At 44.5% G+C, this 19,715-nt stretch overlaps 1 protein-coding gene across 2 annotated transcripts in view; it reads right to left on the reverse strand.

Moving 5' to 3' along the window:
* The window catches only part of OSMR (oncostatin M receptor), a 48,838-nt gene that overhangs the window by 5,515 nt on the left and 23,608 nt on the right, over positions 1 to 19,715 (reverse strand). The window contains exons 5-15 of one of the 2 annotated variants that reach the window (XM_034656980.1): positions 17,716 to 17,991; positions 16,270 to 16,399; positions 15,546 to 15,697; positions 11,915 to 12,057; positions 11,208 to 11,358; positions 8,326 to 8,402; positions 6,870 to 7,092; positions 3,993 to 4,172; positions 2,847 to 2,951; positions 1,306 to 1,479; positions 344 to 511 (exon numbers count right to left, since the gene is read on the reverse strand). In XM_034656980.1, coding sequence (XP_034512871.1) covers positions 344 to 511; positions 1,306 to 1,479; positions 2,847 to 2,951; positions 3,993 to 4,172; positions 6,870 to 7,092; positions 8,326 to 8,402; positions 11,208 to 11,358; positions 11,915 to 12,057; positions 15,546 to 15,697; positions 16,270 to 16,399; positions 17,716 to 17,991 — 1,779 coding nt within the window. The remainder of the gene's footprint in view (positions 1 to 343; positions 512 to 1,305; positions 1,480 to 2,846; positions 2,952 to 3,992; positions 4,173 to 6,869; positions 7,093 to 8,325; positions 8,403 to 11,207; positions 11,359 to 11,914; positions 12,058 to 15,545; positions 15,698 to 16,269; positions 16,400 to 17,715; positions 17,992 to 19,715) is intronic. The other variant, XM_034656981.1, reaches the window with a different exon arrangement.

The following is a 19,715-nucleotide window of genomic DNA, read 5'->3' on the forward strand; positions in this document are numbered from 1 at the left end:
TGCTGAGGGAAACAGCCACCCTCCTCTAGACAGATGGTCTGGGGCTCTTCCGAAGTGGACCCGTGCCTTCTGGGATTTTCAACCCATTTTGGGACTGAGTTCCAGGGAGTGCCTCAGGGCCACCGAGACAGGCCAGAGGAAGGTTTCAGGTTAGTCAGATTGGCCCCACTGTTTTCTGGTAATAATGGGATTCTGTGTAACATTTTTTCTGAAACCGAATCTCATCTGAAGAGAAGAAAGGTTTAAAAACTCCCGATCTCGACAAAGCCCACGGCAGTATGTGTGTAATCTGTTCGTTTCCCAGCACCACCTAAGGGAAGAGTTTTGATTCAGGAAAACTCACAGTATTCATCCGGAGTTGTGACCTTCGTGAAAGCGCCATGGGGGCCCTCGCCAACACTGGTGTATGGGGTGACCAAAAACTCATAGAAGGATTCTGGCTGTAAGTTTTCCACGACAAATGTCTTTTGTTTCGGGTTGTCAATTTTGTATTTGCAACACACTGCATCATCTGTAATTAAAAATTATTTTCAGGAAAAATAATTATGAAGAGTGAGAGCAAGATCTTGTGACAGGGTTGGGCACTAATACTCTTATTGACTCAGCTCTGTCAACATCTTAAATCAATCAAAAATTGAATCATGATTCCATCACTCTGGGTCACTGGTAAAAATTTTTAGGAGATGGCAGGCAAAGCAGAGCAACCATGAAACAAGGGATGCTGGTGATCCAGAAAGAACATGTGAATTTGGAAGACACAGTAAGAGCTTGAGAGAGACTTAAAAATACATTGTCATAACCTTTAACAAGGTCAAAGGAGAAAAAGAAAAAGGAGTTAGCAAGAAAGTTTCATAATTGTCAGGTTAAGGAGCTGACGGTACTCAAATGCTTCCTAAAATACCAGGCACTTTGTTTTAAGTAAGTTACAATATTGACCCCCACCATCTTGCCCACTAATTTGTTGAAGAGCAATTGGACCACAAAAGCGTGCAAGAACAGGATTCAGCCTGGCCATGGTCACACATGACCACCTTTCTTTGTTTTTGTTGTTGTTCTTTTTTATTCAAGATTTTAATTTACTTGACAGAGAGAGCGAGCACAAGCAGGGGAAGCAGCAAAGGGAGAGAGAGAAGCAGGCTCCCCGCTGAGCAGGGAGCCCAACTCAGGACTCAATCCAGGGACCCCAGGACCACAACCTGAGCCGAAGGCAGCCGCTTAACAACAGAGCCACCCAGATGCCATGGGCACCTTTCTAATGGTTTTGCATAGTGAGGTCTTAAAAGAGTAAACAAACAAAAACGTCACCTGAAAGAACTGCCTTTTCCCATCCTGAGTGGCACTGCCCCGCCTTGGATTTCAGGTAGACATGGTACCCTTGTATAAAACTGGGCTGGGATTCAGTGGAATAATCCTTCCAGCTCAGAGTGAAGGAGTGGGAGGTCAGGTTACTCATGACTACTTGTGGGTTGTCTGAAGGAGCTAGGAAAGGAAATTGGGGTAAGAAGAGTCATCACCTGGAAATAATCTCCGAGCACTCATGTAAACTAAAAGCAGAGCCACAGCCAAGTCTGGAGCCTGTAGGCACTTATGCCAAGTTCAGGGGTTTTCCCTTTTTCTCTGGGGCTTTCATGCCTTGACACAGTTTTGTGAGGGCTGGGAAGGAGTTGAGCCATCTTCCTGTCCAAGCCTGGCCTTTCACAGGTGAAGGAAGGGACAGCCAGGGACATTCAACAGCTTGCACAAGGTCACACAGTGGAAAAGCGAAGAAAGGGTTTCTTAGACGTTGTTCTGCTCTTGAATTCTAAATAGTGTTTGACAGAAGACCCTGCCAGAGAACAGACTGAAGGGGGTATTTGAGGAACTCTAGTTCCCAGGTGGTGACAATGCCAAGCCATCCAAGTGTCACTGGAATACTCTGAGAGTGTTTATTCTGAAGGCTTCCTGAGCCTGTTTCCCACACATGTGTGTACGCCCAGTGTGCACACAGACATGCACACCAGCAACACACCCGTGTGTCTCAGATGGCGCCCACAATGGCGTTGTGGGAGACGTGACCTGATCAGTGCAAGGCAGGGGAGGTCCCCAGTGCCCAGATTTCAGTCGGATCAAATGGCCTTCCGTTGCTGGTGGAATCACAGTAAAATTTCTGGGGGGTGATTTCACAATAGGTGTCAAAATTCTTAAAAATTGTAAAAGAAATGAGTAAAGTCAAGCCTTTTGACTCAAGTATTCTATCTCTAAGACCTCATTTAAAAACCATTATTGTGGATATGAATGAAAATGTCACTAAAATGATGGTGACTCAAAGGGCATAAGAGATTGGGCCAAGAATACAAGGGACTGAGAACTGCAGGTGGAAAGACACCTGAAGATGAATTTTATAGTTTATAGTTGAAAACACTGTCATCATCCTGAATGCCCACCAACAGGTGATTTGACACATGCAAACAATTACACACTTTGCAATGATGTAGTTAAGTAATACTTAGTGACATGACTCAAAAACCGCATAGAGTAAGATCCCATTTTTATTTAAAAATGTATATCTGTACAGAGAAAGGAATACCTGGATATACATCAAATATTAACTCTGGATATTTGCCTTTGGTGGTAAAATTAGCAATGAGTTTGTTTTCTTCTTTGGCATAACATATTATAAATTGTCTTTACTGAAAATGGTTTATAGTTTATGATTAAAAATATTTTTTAAGAAAGATCTAATTACCAGAATAAATGGGACACTGAAAATTAGGAAAGGTACGGAAATACTCCTAAGCCCATGGCTAGGATCTCTGCATCGCTCTGAACAAGTCTGCCCACGGACACATTACATGCTGTAAACTTACCCAGTTCCTGGGAGTATCCTGTTTTTTTCTCTAGTAAATAAGGAACCCTTTCTGTAGAGATTCCATAAATTCTGAAGTTGTATCGGACCCCTGGTCTGAAAGCACCTAGGGAAGAAAGGTCAACAGATTTTCAGTAACACAGAGTGACATTCTCTTTATTTCTGAAAAGGAACAGAATAAGAAATGAATTGATGTCTCCTAAATGATTTCCTCCTTAGGATTTCTGCACTTCATCTCCACCACCTTTCCTGCTTCCGTTGGACTTGGAGTCCCCCACTGTCTCCAGCGAAGGCTGCAGTGACTGTCCAACAAGAGCTCTCCAATGCCCTCTAGTCCACTTGCATGAAACCAGGTGAGGAATTCAACCAGACACAGAACCATTTTAAAGTCTCTTGTGACTCCAAGTCCCTCCAACAACTTGTCTTCCCTCACCCCCACGAAAGCTGAGCATCTGGAAGGCTTTGCTGGCACTTCTTTGCTTTCCCCTCACACCTGCACCTCTGCAATCCACCTTCAGCACCCGCCACACCACCACACTGCTCAAGCCGAGGGCAGCCTCGCTTCCTCATCCCCACAGGCAACTGAATGCCCTCCCTAGCTCTGGACGCTGACAAGTTCCACATCTTTATCTTAAGGCCAGCAGATGGCGTTGCTGACCCCCTCCACTCAAGCCATGAACCTAGGCCTCTTTGCTAAACTAGCAATCTTGAAATTACAACTCCAGTGTGGGAGGTAAGAGATCAAATTCTGTATTTTCCATTGAAAGTGAAGGAGTTGACGATTGACTACAACTCTACATCCTAAATGTCTCCCAAATCCCTACATTTCTTTGCTTTTGTAAGTGAGGTTATAATGCCCCTTTGCCATTTATATGAGACCACTGATTTCGAGGTACAAATTCATAAAAACCATGAAAACCTATCCCAGCCTTAGGTCCAGACAATCTCTGTAAGAGTAGATTGAAGGCCTTATCTTAGGCCACATCACTATCAAATCTGAACTCCTAGCACCCATGCTGGATTTGTCATTTCAAAATTACAAATTACTAGTTTAGCACAAACTCGCTGTGAGATGGTCCAGAGGTCCTAGCTGAACTTGCTGCAAGGTGGATGGAACAAGATGGTAATATGCAGGGTTCATTCTTACCTGAACTAACAACTGTGCTTGTGGTATTGGGACCTAGGTTTTTCCACTGGAGATCACAGAGCGGGTCCCGGGGATGGTCACACCAATCCACGATGTAGCCTGTGACGTTTCTGGGTTGGGGTTTCCAAGACAGAGAGAATCCGTCCTCTGTGCCTTTAACTCTTTCTTCTTCAACTTCCGCTGTACATTACAAATAGAGCCATGCTTCAGATATAATGAATTGTACATTTTTTAAAAAGTGTTTAAAGAAGAAAATCAACTTGAACATCACTGTCTCTGACAATTAAGAGCCCTATCACTTCAGTGGCTACAGAAGCTTGTGGGCGGGGTAATGTTTCCATGGGTGTTCTCCTGCCTCACTTCCCAAAAATATTCACTTCTGCCCTTTGGATGCCTCTTGTCCTAATCTTCTGAGACCCAACCAGACTTCAGCCCCGAAAACAAGGGTCAGCAAACTACTGCCAGCGGGACAAACCCAGCCTCCAAAGCTTGCTTTATGACCTTGGGCTAAGAAGGGGTTAAGATTTTTAAAGAGTTGCAAAAAAAACCCCAAAAAACAAAGAATATAGGATATAGAACAGAGGCCGTATGATCTGTGGAGCCTAAAATATTTACTATCAACTATCATTCCCTTTACCCAACAAGTGGCTGACCCCGCGTCTGGTACTTGATACTTGCAAAAACATCTCTGTCGAGCAAATGAATAATGCTGGCTGCTCCTGAACAACTACTGCTTCTTTGATGTTGGGGGTAGAAATTGAGTGAGAACGACAAAAGAAAAAAGTCCAGCTATGGACTAACTGGACTACGGAGGGACGTGCACAGTCCTCATGACCCAGCTGCCACCTCAACGTATTATATATGTCAGCGTCGCTTTCAGCCGGAAGCAAGTAATATGATCTCAACGGACTCCCAATTCTACTGATTTCAAGCAAAGTCACCCTATACCTCGGGAGGTGAGAATTTCTCCTATTTCCTGAGGCTGCCTTCATAGCTTGCCATTGTTCACAGTGGCAGTGGTCCCAGCTGGTCGCTCGAGTGAGAGCAGAAGCAGACCAAGGAGTGGGCTTGCAGGCAGCTGCTCAGAAAAGCAATCAACGACGAGCACATACTGCACGGTACAGAGTTAACTGAACATTTACTCATTATTCATCTGCAATTTGAATTTAACTGGGCCTCCTGCACTTCCTCTGGCACTCCTAATTACATCTGGACATTGGTGTGAAAGCACAGTGCTCTTAATTTTTCTAGTTATTATTCAGCTGGGGATACCTGAAGAAACATGTAGCTCTAGGTATAAGACAAAGGGTTCCCTGTGAAGGCCTTTGTATATACCACCTACATGGCTTCCTTGTCTTCTTCCATTAGAGAAGTAAATCTCTTTCACATCAGAGCTGACATTTTTCACTTAATTTATTCACACTGGCTAAAATTTCATCTCACACTCATAATCATAACTCTTATCAAGCTGCTTTTTGAAAATTGCAAATATGTTTTGAGAAGTAGAGATAGAGGAGGGAAGGAGAAAGGAAATCTTTTTCTTCAGTCATTCACACTCTAGCATGAATTGGTTTAACCTTAACAGTCAGCCTCACAGCGCATCAGTGACTTTATGCACTGTGGTGATTTAAGAATGTGGGCCACTTAAGGAAGGCTGGACAGAGCCTCACAAGGAAAGGTATGGGGGTCTGAGGGCAGGGTATGGGGAAGGGTAGGGTAGACAGAGAAGACCTCCAACAGCCAAGTGCTCAGCAGTGTTGTTTGGACTGGGCCTCATGCAAGGCAGTCTTTCTTTTACCTATCAGCTCCCCCAGCGTGAATGAAATGCCCACTTTTCCTCATCTTGTCCTAATGAAGACACAATACAACTTTTCACTTTCTTTTCTTCTTAAGTAACTCATTTTTAAATTTAAATTCAACTAATTAACATATAGTATATTATTCACTTTCTTTTCTAATGCAGTTTTTGAAGAGCAAAGGTCATGTGAGGTAACTCCTTTGTTTTCTTTCGGTGCCACAATCCGGATTTCTTTTTATTTGACACACTGGATAGTTCTAAAAATAAATAAAACACCACCGCCCTCCGATGTCGCGTACGTAACCCAGATGTAAGCCTAACTTGGAAGCAAGTATAACCCAGCCTGCTCAGCCCCTCCAGGAGAGTCTGGAAGGCATCATAGCAGGAAGAGAAGCTCAGCATTACCACAGGCTCAGGAAANGGGGGGGGTGGGGGGGGGCAACGTGGCGGGTTGTGAGGGGTCGTTTCAGGGGCGGGGGTGGATAGCGTGTCCAGCCTCTTCTCCCAGCTGTCCCAAGCAGGTGGTTCTCGAGGCTACTGGTTGTACTTGTAAGGTCATTTCCGCCTCATCTGGTGTCTCACAGGCTACGGGACTAGGCAGTTACCATCTTTCATTCTGCAGCTTCTGCAAAGCTTTCTGGAAAGATGATGCCAGTCGGTTCTCCTTTTGTCACCTCTGGCAATGCTCATGGGCTCTTTCTGGGTGACAAAGACTGACAAAATATTTTACAATAAATGCAGCCCATATTTCATAAGCTACAAAGCACGTTTAGAGCGACTCCAACTCTGTGGAGACTGCTTATTGGTGTTGCATTTACTTGGGTAAACGTGAGAGAATTCTCTGAATTTGTTGAAGGATTTCAGGGCAGCGGTGCCCTGGGCTGTGGCTGAACATTCATTCACCCAACACTGAGGAGGGATGTCCCAGGATACCTGCAGCCGGCTTAGACCGAAAGAAAAGGACAGACAGTGTCTGGCAGCTAAACATTTTGTCTCCCCGGAGTATTGCCTTTCCAATTTGTCCATCCCTACTTAGTAACATCACCGATGCTTTCCCAGAGAATCAAAACAAAACTCACTGTTTCCAGGATCTCCAGAGACTATGATGACTGAAGCAGGGGACGTGCCCACACTGTTATTAGCTGTGACGTGGATTTGGTACAAACACTGATCAAGGATTACTTCTGTGCCATTGGCTGGAGCAGGAATGGAGAGGAGCTTCGAAATGGATGATCTGTCTAGATTTTCTATAACTATATTATAGAACAGAATCTTCCCATTGGCCTGCAATTTCAATAGTGGCTGAAAAAAATACGGATCATCATTTCAAAATGGGCTTTCCTTTGAAAGGAGTTTGCATAAGTACTTTTTTATCTTTTCTGTCCCTCAGTTGCCTTACACACACACACACACACACACACACACACACACACACACACACACACCAGCAAATTAAAAAAACAGTTTAATTGAGAAAATAACGCTCTAAACCAAGCTTGAAATCAGCCACTCCACTCTAACTGAAGTTGAGTAGAGAAGGGGATCATTTGAGCTCCTCAAGAGCTTAATGTGTCCAGAGAAGAGGGACCAAGCCAGAGAGGAAGGGGTTCTCTTCAGCCTGGATAAGGAGTCCTTGGGCACTGAGCTGGGAAGACACAAGCAGATGCTGGCAGGTGGGACCTGGCCCCTAGCCTCCCCTCCTCCTGCAGGCATCTTCTCCCTGCACAGTTGTGCCCTGAGCCTTTCATGGAGCAGACAGCCCCCTTCAGACCGTCCTCCAGGTTCAAGAGAATTCCCTGTCCACACAGTCCCAAACCCACTGCCAGGGCCTGTCCTTCCAGCCTGCCCTCTCAAGGGGCCTGGTGCACCCCTAGGCCTGAGAATGGACTGCAAGCAGCTGTCTGCCAGGGTGTGGCCAGAGCCTGGACACAGAGACTGTGCCCACGTGTGAATGCCAGGATCCTTGCAGAGACAGCCAGCCTAGAGTGGGAAGAACACCAAGGGGGCCATGGTTGGGGGCCAACTCTCCCAGGACTGTTATGTTTGGTATGAAAACATGAGCTGAGGATCTGAGAATTCTGAACACAACCTGGACTTCCAGGTTGCCATGAAGGCTTTAATGGGCAAGGGAGAATGACAAAATAGATTTTACTTTTTTTTCCAAATATATTTATATTTAAGTTTTTTTAGCTTGACTCGTAACTCCTGTATATAAATATTGTATCTAAATATTCATAACTTTTAAATATGGTATATGCTTCTCCACTTACATTCGTGTCCTGGGCCCTGCAAAAGTTAGAGCAGGCTGGAAGAGAAGTTACAGAGTGCAGAACTAGCCATCCATGGGATGGGCTGTCAAGGAAGGAGCAGTCCAAGCATTAGGGAGATGGGTGGGGTGGGGACTCCTCCCCTGGGTAAGATGGTCTACTGGACTCATGTTAAGATCCCCCCCAACAAAGACTGCACCAGTATCTGGGGTGTCACACTGAAAGACAGTGCCAAGCCAATCTGTCTTGTGGAATCTGTGGGTCTTACCTTCCAGAATAAAGTCACAACACAATCTCCTTGCGCTGACTTCACATTTCTCCAGACGTCAGGAGCCTCCGAGGGAGCTGAAATGAACCAAAGGAAAGATCGTGGGTCATGTTATGTTTGTAGAACAATACAACCTGTTTCTAGTTCGGTGAAATGAAGTGATGATGACCTGTCCTGAGGCTTGCTTCTCACTCTTTCACTTTCTGTGACTTCTACCCACTTGCCCATGGCCACATTGTTCACTCCTCACTAACTGCACGTAGTAGGTGCTTTACAAAAGCTCTGCTGCATCAAACCGAAAGCTCTTATGAACATCAAGCCTGAGCTTCTAGAAGCCACCAGAAAATTTTGGAATCATTCATCAGTTAGACCAATTGTAGGAGGTTAGTTAGGTAAATTTCTCATTTGCTGGATTTCTAGGAGCAGCAGACCATTGCTACTTCCTCGCTTCATCTGCGAAGGTTGCAATGGAGGTGCACTAATGGGGAGCCCTAGGGCTGGTGGTACTCTGATGTGCGTTCATGATTTCACGGTGGCTGGTCCTCTCACCTGGGCACCCCTCCTTGATCCCCTCCACTGGGAAGGCCACACCCCCTCCTCCCCATGCTCCTTTCTCCGCCAGCTCCCAGCCTGCCTGGGGCAGTTCCCTACCTGTTGGACACTCAGGGCACTTGCTCACTCCCTTACTACACTGTTCTAGAAAAGTCTATATTTATTGTCAGTAAATTGTTGGACAAGTGATTTGTGATTTGATTCAAAACATCTCAATGCAAGAAAAATTATTTTGGAACATAACATAAAAATTTAGCTGTTTTATAAAAATATAGTTTACTGTGCCCAATAATTGGAAATTTAAATAAGTCCCTTTCTAGTTGCTGACACTTTTTCCTCAACTTAAAGATGACCATATATTTTTAAAAATGTACTGAAGCAGATTTCCATTTGCTAAATAATCCACTGGAGAAGGCAATAATCAAAAACTTACTGAAATACTCAAACAACATGGGACTCTAAGCTCAATGCAAAGTCTTCAGCTAGTTTGTAAGTTAGTCTTGTGAGAACAGCACCCCGCAGCACAGTTGACAGCACTCTGTGTTTGGGTCAATATAGTTTCTACTGTATTTCTACTGGTGCCATTTCCATCTGCTCACTATGATTACACTGAAGTATGGTTCTAATACACATAAACATCAGTCTTTCCAGCAGCAAGCAAAGTGTTGTCAGAGGTTAAAAAAAAAAAAAAAAAAAAAACTAGATTCACCACCACCAGCTTCATCTCATTCTCTTGTTACCATCAAAAGCAAAATTACTATTTCAGATTTTTTGCACTAAAAGAAATGCAATTTACTAAAAACTCTATCTTTCTGCCATTTTCCTTTTGCACTTAATTTTAGTTCTACTGTTGGAATAAATTTGCAAAAAAAACCCCAAAACAAAACAAAACACAAAACCCCAAAGCAGAGCAGTATCATTAAAGTAAAAATTATTTAATAAAACACAACTGAGGAGTATACCACATTACAGTCAGGAATAGGGCTTTTCTAGCAGGGATTCCTCAGGACTCTGTGCCTCTAGAAATAATAACCGGAGGTCCCAGCGTGCGGGGGGGGGGTGGGCATGAGATTGGGCAGGAACACCAGACAAGGAGAGGAAGACTGCTGAGCACAACCAGTGATGAACCACATGCAGGCGCGGATGAGCTGTCCTTGTCACCCCTCAGCTCCAGTCACTACTTTAAAATGGTCCTCATGGGGAGAAACAGAAAGAGCCCTGCCAGCCTACACACACGAAGAGAAGATGGAATAAAATAAATACATATACTCCTTCCTTCGGCAGTAGAAGAGCCAGGACTCAAATAGACAAGCTCTCAAGGCTGTAATAACAGCATCAAGAGACAGAACACACAGAATCCGGTTCTGGGTAAGGGTGGAGCTCTGGAGTCAGGGGGCCCAGGTGTGGGTCACAGTCAACAGATCTGTCACTTACGGGCTAGGCCAATTAAATCACTGATCCTCTGTGTGCCTCTGTGTCCTCATCTACAAAGCGAGGATGATTATCCATAGTGTCTCCTGCCTGCTGTGACGCATAAAAGAGAAAAACACACCAAGCGCTGTGAGCTATGCGGGGCGCTCAGGGAGTGGTCGCTGCCACTATAATTGTCATGACTGGTATGTCTCTGCCCTTCAGTAACCCTGTACGCTACCAGGTCTCTCCAATCTACGGGCACAACTTGCCTCCTCTGTCAACTGGGCAACAATGATAATTTGTTGCTTTGAATGGGAAGGAGATGAAAGTGGGGCTCGGCCATCTCAACTCCAGAGGCCTATTGGAGCTGTAAGCCATAGTTATTTGTCAGCGAAACTCGTGGTTCAGTCAGTGGTGAGGAAAGTCTCACTGTAAGAATGATCGAGAGGACTCACAGTTCGCTGCTGCTGAACGATGATGTATCAATAAAAATTGAGTTTCCAAATATTACATTTCCACACAGAGCCTGAAGTTTGGTATGAGATCAATGCTTTCCTTGGCATGGACCCTACTGTTTGTCTCTAGTCCTTAATTTTAAAAGTCTACACTAATTTACATAGCCCCGGATCCAGTGGGGATCCAGCAATACCAGTAGCTTATAAACCATTTTGGCAAACTCAAAGATGAGAGAGAAAATGTATGAAAGAAAGAACACTGACTGATGCATGTTTGAGGTGGACGTCTTTCCATTAGCATGTTAAGCATTTAATTCAGTTCTTTTTAAAAAGATGGTATTCAGCCTCTGTTGCAATATGTTCCCCTTAGTTTTGGGTACAATCAAAAGCTCTCAGGAAAACCAACCCAACTCCCAAGAGTCAGTGTAGATCCTTGAGTTAACAGCAGGGAGCCAAACATACCAGCTTCAGCTGTGGTGAAGTTCTGGCACGTCCATTCACTCCATTTCCAGAAGCGGTTGGCATTAGCACAGCGCACTTGGGCCATGTACTGTGTGTCCGGCTCCAGGCCACCGAAGAGGTGCTCACCATCCACCCTGACGGAAATGTTGTGCTTTTCCAAAGAAAGGAAGGAAGGAAGGGTGGGAGGGAGGAAGGAAAAGAAGAAATGAAATGAAAAGGAAAAAGGAAACAAGAAGAAAGAAGCAGAAGAAGGAACAGAGAAGACAGGTGTCATGGTGAGCACACTTCATTGCAAAGTCCAGTCACAGCATGGTACATTCTGATTTGGGGTAAAACCGCTTCTTTTTCGGGAAAAGAAAATCTCTAAGGCCCTCTGCCCAACTCTAAAGTTGGTGATTAATTTCATGAACCCTTTTAAGCAGATTACCCTTACCATTTGAACCCACACAGAAATAAGATTTTATTTTTAATCAGCTAATTAATTAATTTTTTATTAGTTTCAGAGGTAGAATTTGGTGATTCATCAGTTACATATAACACCCAGTACTCATTATATCAAGTGTCCTCCTTAATGCCCATCACCCAACTATCCTTCCCCGCACCCACCTCCCCCAGAAATAAGATTTTAAAGAGGTTTTATTCATTAGTTTCTCTGTTCAGGACATAAAGGGACTTTCTGGAAATAGAAAATTAAGCAGCATTCTTACTTGTGTCACTTTTCCTTCACCATAGAGGTCAACCTGGCACAACAGTGTATAATAATTCCCAATGGTGTGTACCTTCCAGGTCATGGTGGCATTTGTGGCGCTTACATTTTTAAATAATACATTAAAGGGAGCCTTTGGGTGAACTGCGAAAAAAAAAGAGAAAGAGAGAGAAAGAAAGAAAGAAAGAGAAAGAAAGAAAGAAAGAGAAAGAAAGAAAGAAAGAAAGAAAGAAAGAAAGAAAGAAAGAAAACAAAGTAAAAAAAAATTAAAGCATAAATCCAAAAAAGACTTTGGTAAACAGCAGTTCATGCCTTCATTTATTTATTTAGTGGTATATCTTTTTGTTTCTTTTTGAAAAAATGGCAAATGAAACCAGACATACAAGATGGAGTAAGCCAACTAAAGTTTTTCTCTCTCACTGATTATATTAGAAATTCTGAACAAAACATAAGAAGAAACTACCAAGGACTCTTAAAATTAAACAAAAGCAGGCAGATTGTGAAGGACAATCAAAACTTGGAGAAGTGGCTCATGGGGAGAGTATAACAGAACCCAGAGTCTAAACAAAATAACAATCAACAATGTCAAAGGTACAACCCAAAATTATTCTACATACAAAAACTCAGAACATGTCACCAATTTCCAAGGGAAAAGATAATCAACAGATGCCAACCTCAAAATGCTTGTAAAGCTTCTACATTTTACTTAAAGTGGAAAATAAGAAAACTGTGAAAGATTAGCAACACATTGTAATCTCCGGAGGAAAAAACAGGAATACAAAGAGATGTAGGCGAATGTCAGTAGAAAAACTGAAATGGAATACTAAAAATATTCAAATAATCCCAAAGGGGGCAGGAGAGAAGATCAGGGGAACATAAAACAGAGGGAACAAATAGAAAATAAATAATAAAATGGTAGGCCAACCATATTAATAATTATGTCAAATACAAATGTTCCAAACACACCGATAAAAAGAGAAATTGTCAGATGGGAGAGAAAATGAAACCAGTCATGGACTTGCCTTCAATGTGCAACAGGGGAGCAAACATGAATCAATAACCACAAAAATAATTGTAACACTGAAAGTGGGGTGACAACAGTGAAAGTGTGAAAGGCCTTTTTGACCTAAAAGATGGAGTTCTAGAAGTTCCTGTCCTGAGCTTTCATCTTTATTTCACTATCCACAGGCTGATGACTCACAATTCTAATTCTCCATCCCAGACTTCTGCCTTGCTCTCCAAACTCTACCTCCAACTGTCTCTTCAACATCTCCATTGAGATATCTCACAGTTGGGGGACTCAAACACAAGTGGGAGATTAAACCTTATCACTGGCCATCCATTGAGATATCTAAAAGACATCTCAAACTTGACACGGCTAAAATAGAACTCTATGCTCCTGCTTAGAGCTGCTCCTCCCCGATATCCTCCCCATTTCAGGAAATAGTTCCAGTATTAGCTCAATTGTTTAGGCCAAAACCCTAGGAATCATCCTAAATTCCTCTTTCCTTGTAACGCTCATGGCCTTCCCTAAGAAAGTCCTACCAACTCTTTCCCAAAGTGAATTCAGAATATGACCACTTCCCACCAACTTCATCACTCCATCTGGTGCAAAGTCTTCGGCTGACGACTGCAATAGCCTCCAACCATCTCCCTGTCTCCACCCTCGTCCCCGACAGCCCAGCCTAAGCAACCTTTTCCTACAGTGTAAGCCACATCACTTATCTGTCCCAATGAACACCTTCTAACACAACTGGTAAGACTACCCTGTTCATTCCACAGTTGCTGCGTGACCAGGACACTCCAATCTCCTTTCTCTCATAGTATGGGCACAGGAACATTCTTCCTGTCTCACAAACAACCCAGAGCTTGTCCCCATCCCATGACCTTTTCAAATTCTATTCTTTTTGCTTCAAATGCTCTTCCCCTCTATGTTTTCTGCTTCTGTCTCATTCTTAACTGCATCATCCGAAATGAAGCAACATCGGCATTCTCTCCCACGTTACCTAAGTTGACCTTCTCCACAGCGCATATCAATACTTGAAATACTGTGTGTTTACTGTATGTGTCCATTCCCCACTCTCAACCCCTCCCCCAACACACTCTCGCACACAAGCTCATGAGGGGCAGTTACCCGGTTCGGTTCACTGCCGGGTCCCCGGTGTCTGCTACACCAGAGGCACTCTGTCACTATGTGGCTGACTGAGTGGCGATTATGCTGAAATCTGTGTAGGAATTAAGAAGGTAAAAGGGGAAGGATGAGCTTTCTAGAAAAAGTGAACATGTGTAAAGAATCTGCATTTCATAAAAGAGAAGACGTGATCAAAACATAGGAAGAAATATTCAACTTTAGGGAGGTAAATCAAAACCATCACAGACACCACGGCATACCCAGGACACGGGCAGAGTGAAAGGACAACCATACCAGCATGGAAAGGCTATGCATTCAAGGGCCAAGGTATGACCGGTGGAGCCACTTTGGAAAACCATTTGACTTTATGTCTAAAGTTGCACATTCACATTGTCTATGTCCTCACCAATTCCACTCTGGGGTATACACTTAAGAAAACAAACTTAGGCCAGTACTATATCCATAATGCTCCTATTAGCACTGTACCCAAGAGCAAAAACCTTGATATGACCTGAAAACCATCAACAGAGATGCCTGAACAAAATACCAGAGATTTATACAGTGAAGTACTTTATGGCAGTGAAAATCAACGGACTATAACAACACTCAATAGGGGCGCCTGGGTGGCTTAGTCGGTGAAGCGTCTGCCTTTAGCTCAGGTCATGATCCCCGGGTCCTGGAATCGAGTTCTGCATTGGGCTCCTTACGCAGCGGGGAGCCTGCTTCTCCCTCTCCCTCTGCCTGCTGCTCCCCCTGCTTGTACTCTCTCTCTCTCTCTGTCAAATAAATAAATAAAATCTTAAAAAAAAAACACTCAACAGTATGGGTCAATATCAGTAATTTAATACTAAATTATTACTAATTATCACATATGGCATGATGTCTTTTAAATACATTAAAATCAATCAAAATAAAAACATGGTATTTTTAGGATGACATTAGAAATGAGAATACATGCACCCCTACATACACACACGCATTCATGATTTGAATCTGTAATTATCTTGGTGGAAGAAGCAGGGTTGGGGGGCTGTGGGACAGGAGATGAAGTGAGTTACCGCCAAGAGTTCTAGTCTGAAGGTGAGTAGGAAGCACGCAGATGCTTATCGCATTATCAAAACAAATAAGTAACAGGGGACCGGGGGCCACACACACATATGTGAAGAGAAGGTGGCATCACTGAGAGTTATAAATTAAAACTTTCTTTTTTTTTAAGATTTATTTATCTATTTGATAGCAGTGGAAAGAGGGAGAGAGCGCACATATGTGCAGGAGCAGGGGGAGGGGCAGAGGGAGATGCGGGACTCGATCCCAGTACCTAGGGATCATGACCTGAGCCGAAGGCAGACACTTCACCGACTGAGCCACCAGGGTGTCCCTAAATTAAAACTTTCACTTAGGATGTGAATTAGGCGGAAATCTACAGCACATTTCCTTGATCACACAATGGGTCACACAACGATGAATTGGTAGCCACAGCGGGCTCTGCCACTAATCTCACCTCGATGAGTCAGGTTAAAAAGAAGGTAAACACTTCTCTTTCTTAAGTTGTTTTCAGCCGTGAGCGTGAAGTTATACGTTTCTTGGGACTCTGGAGCTACTTGCCAACTACACCAGCTTTTGTGTTTACAAAGTATCTTTTTCCCAGAAAATCTTAAAAAAAAAAATAAAGCAAACACAAAACAATAATTTCAGGGTTTACACTTTTGTCAATGCAGATATGCAACCCTACACTCAGGGCACACTCATGGCTTTCAAACTATGTTCCACACGATGGCGTCCATCCCCCATCATTTAACAAATGCCAATACTGAAAATGTTGTTTCAACAAATTCGATTTCTGTGGTGAAATGTGTAAGGACAATGAATCACTGACTGCCCCCCTCCACCGACATGGGGGATGAGAATACTCCTTAATTTATTCTAAATATTCTTAAAAAGTTAGAAATTAGGTAGACCCAGATTACCAGATGGAACTATGTTCACATCAAGAGTCATCATTAATGGGCTTTCTTTTCATTTTTATGCGACGTTTTCCTTTCACGAAACCCAGGGGGAAAGTACTGTGCAGCTGGCGCCACTGAAAGGTTTCCTCCTGACTCTGGCCGGGTGGTGGTAAACGATCTGTTCCCATCTTCCCCACCATCTACACGTGGCTCTTGTTGTTGTCACAAGCGCCTTAAACAGGGAGGAGTTTGTCAAGAAGGCAACTGGAGCTAACTTACGATTCAAATAAAGTGTAGCTTTGGGAGAGCTGTTTGAGCAAGCCAGTGTCCCTCCCGGGATCCCAAGTGCAGTTCAAAGTCGTGAGGTCCTGGGTTTCGCAAGAAAAATCCTTGGGCTCCTCAAGGACTTCTGTCCACACAAAGAAAAAAAAAACAGATGAAAGACTTAGTTAAACCCCCTTATTGAAAGACAAGGAAAAGGGAAAGCCCCTTCTGGGTCTGAGGCCACAGAGTCACTCTGAATGATAAAAGCATCACACCCGCACCTCCAGAGAGTCATAATTCAGGCACCTCATCTAGGCCTTCTCCCTTCCCTTGTTCTTTTCTGAGGCATCCCTGGGACAGTGGTGGGAGTTGTGCAGTGGTCTGCAGTGTGTCCCCGTGATGGGAGTTGTACCCCCAGGGCCTGCTAAGAGGCACTCAACACCTATAGTTGAGTGTCAGACAGACCAAGTGAGCAGAAGAATGAATGAATGAATGAATGAAGTCCGTGTTGCCTGCTGTTTCATCGTGGAAGCTGGGGCTCACAGAGAGCCTCGGGGCTATTATGCTTGGGATGCCTGGAAGTCCAATTTGGCGGCCTGCTAAGCTGGGCGGCAGGGCGCTGAGAGTTGGAGGACAGTGCACACCTCCAAGCCCCTGGCGTCCCTGAGGCTCTCAAAGACCACGCCCCGGGGGACCACGGTGGCAGGTGTGTGGGAGCCCGGAGCCGCCTCGGCCGGAGAAGCAGGAGGGAGCAGGCCCAGTTGTTGCCCTACCCACAGCGCAGGAGGCCCCTGGGCATGTGCACACAGACCTCCGTAAAAAGGTACAGTGTTCCCTCTCCCCTGTTGCCAGCCACGGAGGCACCTGACGTCTTCCACACCCACTTCAGAACCGGATGGCCTCCATCCGCTGGATTCCCATTGTGCGTGGCCATGGTGTTGGGGCGGGGCCCGTCCATGTTCATTCACCCTCAACCAACCAGTCGTGGGCCCGTTTCACAGAGAAGGAAACAGGCTCAGAGAGGCTGGTAACCTTGGCCAAGGTGGGACGCCCGGGCGCAGGAAGAAGATTCAAACCCAGGTCTTCTGGGTACAACCCTGGCTGCCTCCCTGGAGTTGGTGGCCGCCCTGCCATCGCTCTCCCCGCTCTGCCATCTTGTAGTCCTGCCAGCATGGCTGAGGCGAGGCAGGGCCCTTGCCACGGGTCCAGGAAATGACTCGAACTTTCTCCCCTTTAATACTCTTGGTTTCTAGGAATAAAATTATCAATAAGGACAAGACAACAACAGGAAATCCTGCAAGTATTGCTTCAGGGTATCTTTTCTAGAGTCTCTCCTAGAAGACTCGGGAGAAAAAGAACATCCAAACCACGGGTAGAAATGTTTACTTGCTTTCTGGGAAAGGAAATTCTATCTCTTCTAGAAAACGGGAAGAGAAGAGCACAGAACATGTGCTCACTTACTTGACACAAAGAGGACGACGCCCTTTATAACGTCTCCTTGGTCCACCTTACAATAGATATTTGTCCCGGTTTCCCTAATGAAAGCAACATGATTCAAGTTGAACATGGAGACATTTGGACCGAGCTGTTCTCCCTGCATCCGTACGCCTTCCAAATAACAGGATATGTTATTTTGCTGGCTCCTGGAAACGTAACAAATGGTGACATTGGAGCCTTCTTCCACCAGCTTATCTTTAGGGAAAACGAACAATGGCTCGTGTCCAAGAGAATTCTGTACTACAAGAGAAAAATAAGACAGCTCAGTTAGAACCTCATTCCAATTTCAAACCAGCCCCTCTGGTCTCACTCTCAGTGATAGCGTCAGCCTCTTCTACCTGCTGGGGAAAAGAGGAGCCGAAATTTCTAGGCAAACCTAGAAAGTTTGGTGCCTGTGCAAACACTCCTTCCTACAAGGGCTCCTATTGTTAGGCGGAATACTGCTGCTGTTCTTACTTCAAAGACAGTGGGTGCTGTCGCCCTGGGAGTAGGTGTCACTGCTAGCTTTGCTTATGACGGCCACAGCTGCTCTCTATGGGCCGCAGCCCCAAGGGAAGCTCTGCGTTAAGTGGGATGTACAATATCTCTTACCACCTGACATAACTGGCACAGGTAGGACTGAGCCAAAGTTCACTCACCCAGCAAGTGGCAAAGCCACATTCACACCCGCCAGGTCTGCCCATCTCCACAGCCACGTGTCCCCCATCCCCATTTTTTTTAAAGATTCTATTTATTTATTTTAGAGAGAGAGTGAGAGAGAAAGAAGGTGAGCAAGAGGAGCAAAAGGAGAGGGAGAGAGAGAATCTCAAGCAGACTCCGTGCCGAGTGCAGAGCCCCATGCGGGACTAGATCCCACAACCCTGAGATCATAACCTGGGCTGAAATCAAGATTCTGACGCTTAGCCGACTGAGCCAGCCAGGTGCCCACACGTGTCCTTCTTCATCTCTAAACTATATTATTGACCACATCTCTGTCCACCTTTTTGGAAATGCCAGTCACTCAAATATCTCCTTTTCCATCATCTCTCCTTCTGTATGACCGTCGGTATATAAAAATCTTCTGGTGTCTCCCATTTCAAGCCAACTCGCCGCCCTCCCCATGCCTCCCTCCCGCGCCCTCTGCACCCGCTCCTCCACAGGGGGCCTCCCTGAAGGAGCTGTCTGCTCTTACTGCTTGGCTCCTTGGCTCCTGCTCACTCAGCCCACCGATGACATCACACTGCCCTGTGGGCTGGAATAGAAGAGCTCTTTTAAAGGTTCCAAGTGACTCTAATATGCAACCATGGCTGAGAACCAGTGTTTGGGGTTAGGAATAATCAGTCAGGTTTTCCATTCATTCTTGAGTTAGTTTGGAGGTAATAGATTTGAGAAATCTAGTCTATTTTATCAAAGTTGTTTATAATGTTGTTCTTACTTTCTCTCTTACTATGTTTTCAGTCTCTGTTTTTTTTCTGTGTGTCCCTTTGTCAGCAGTAGGATGTAATGGGGGGGGAGGTCTGTGGAACCAGGCTGGTCTAGGCTGGAATTCGGCTCTATCACTTAGTGGCTTGATGGCCTTGCTCGGGTTCTTTAAGCTAACTGTGCCTCAGTTTCCTCATCTGTGAAGTGGGGATAAGAATAATACATATTTCAAAGGGCTGATGTGAGGGCTAAATGAACATGTAGAGTGCTTAGAACATGACTAAAATGCAGATTTAATTCTATTACCAGTCTTAAACTAATCACTAGACTACTCATGGGTTAATGAGCTATCAGTTTGACTTAATAGATTTGTATAAACACTTAACAAAGGAATGGTTCTACTGGCTGGAATTTCAGATTATCAGGCAGGGTGTGTAAACTGAGAGAGCCAAATGCCTTTGCTTTAGAACCAGCCTATAGTTTTAAATGAGGCATACAAAACTGGCAAAATCCATTCTAAATTTTAATTATAACAAAATTAAATTATCAAAATTAAGAGATAC

The sequence above is a fragment of the Ailuropoda melanoleuca genome, chromosome 3 (assembly GCF_002007445.2).
Source record: "Ailuropoda melanoleuca isolate Jingjing chromosome 3, ASM200744v2, whole genome shotgun sequence".
Lineage (NCBI taxonomy): Eukaryota > Metazoa > Chordata > Mammalia > Carnivora > Ursidae > Ailuropoda > Ailuropoda melanoleuca.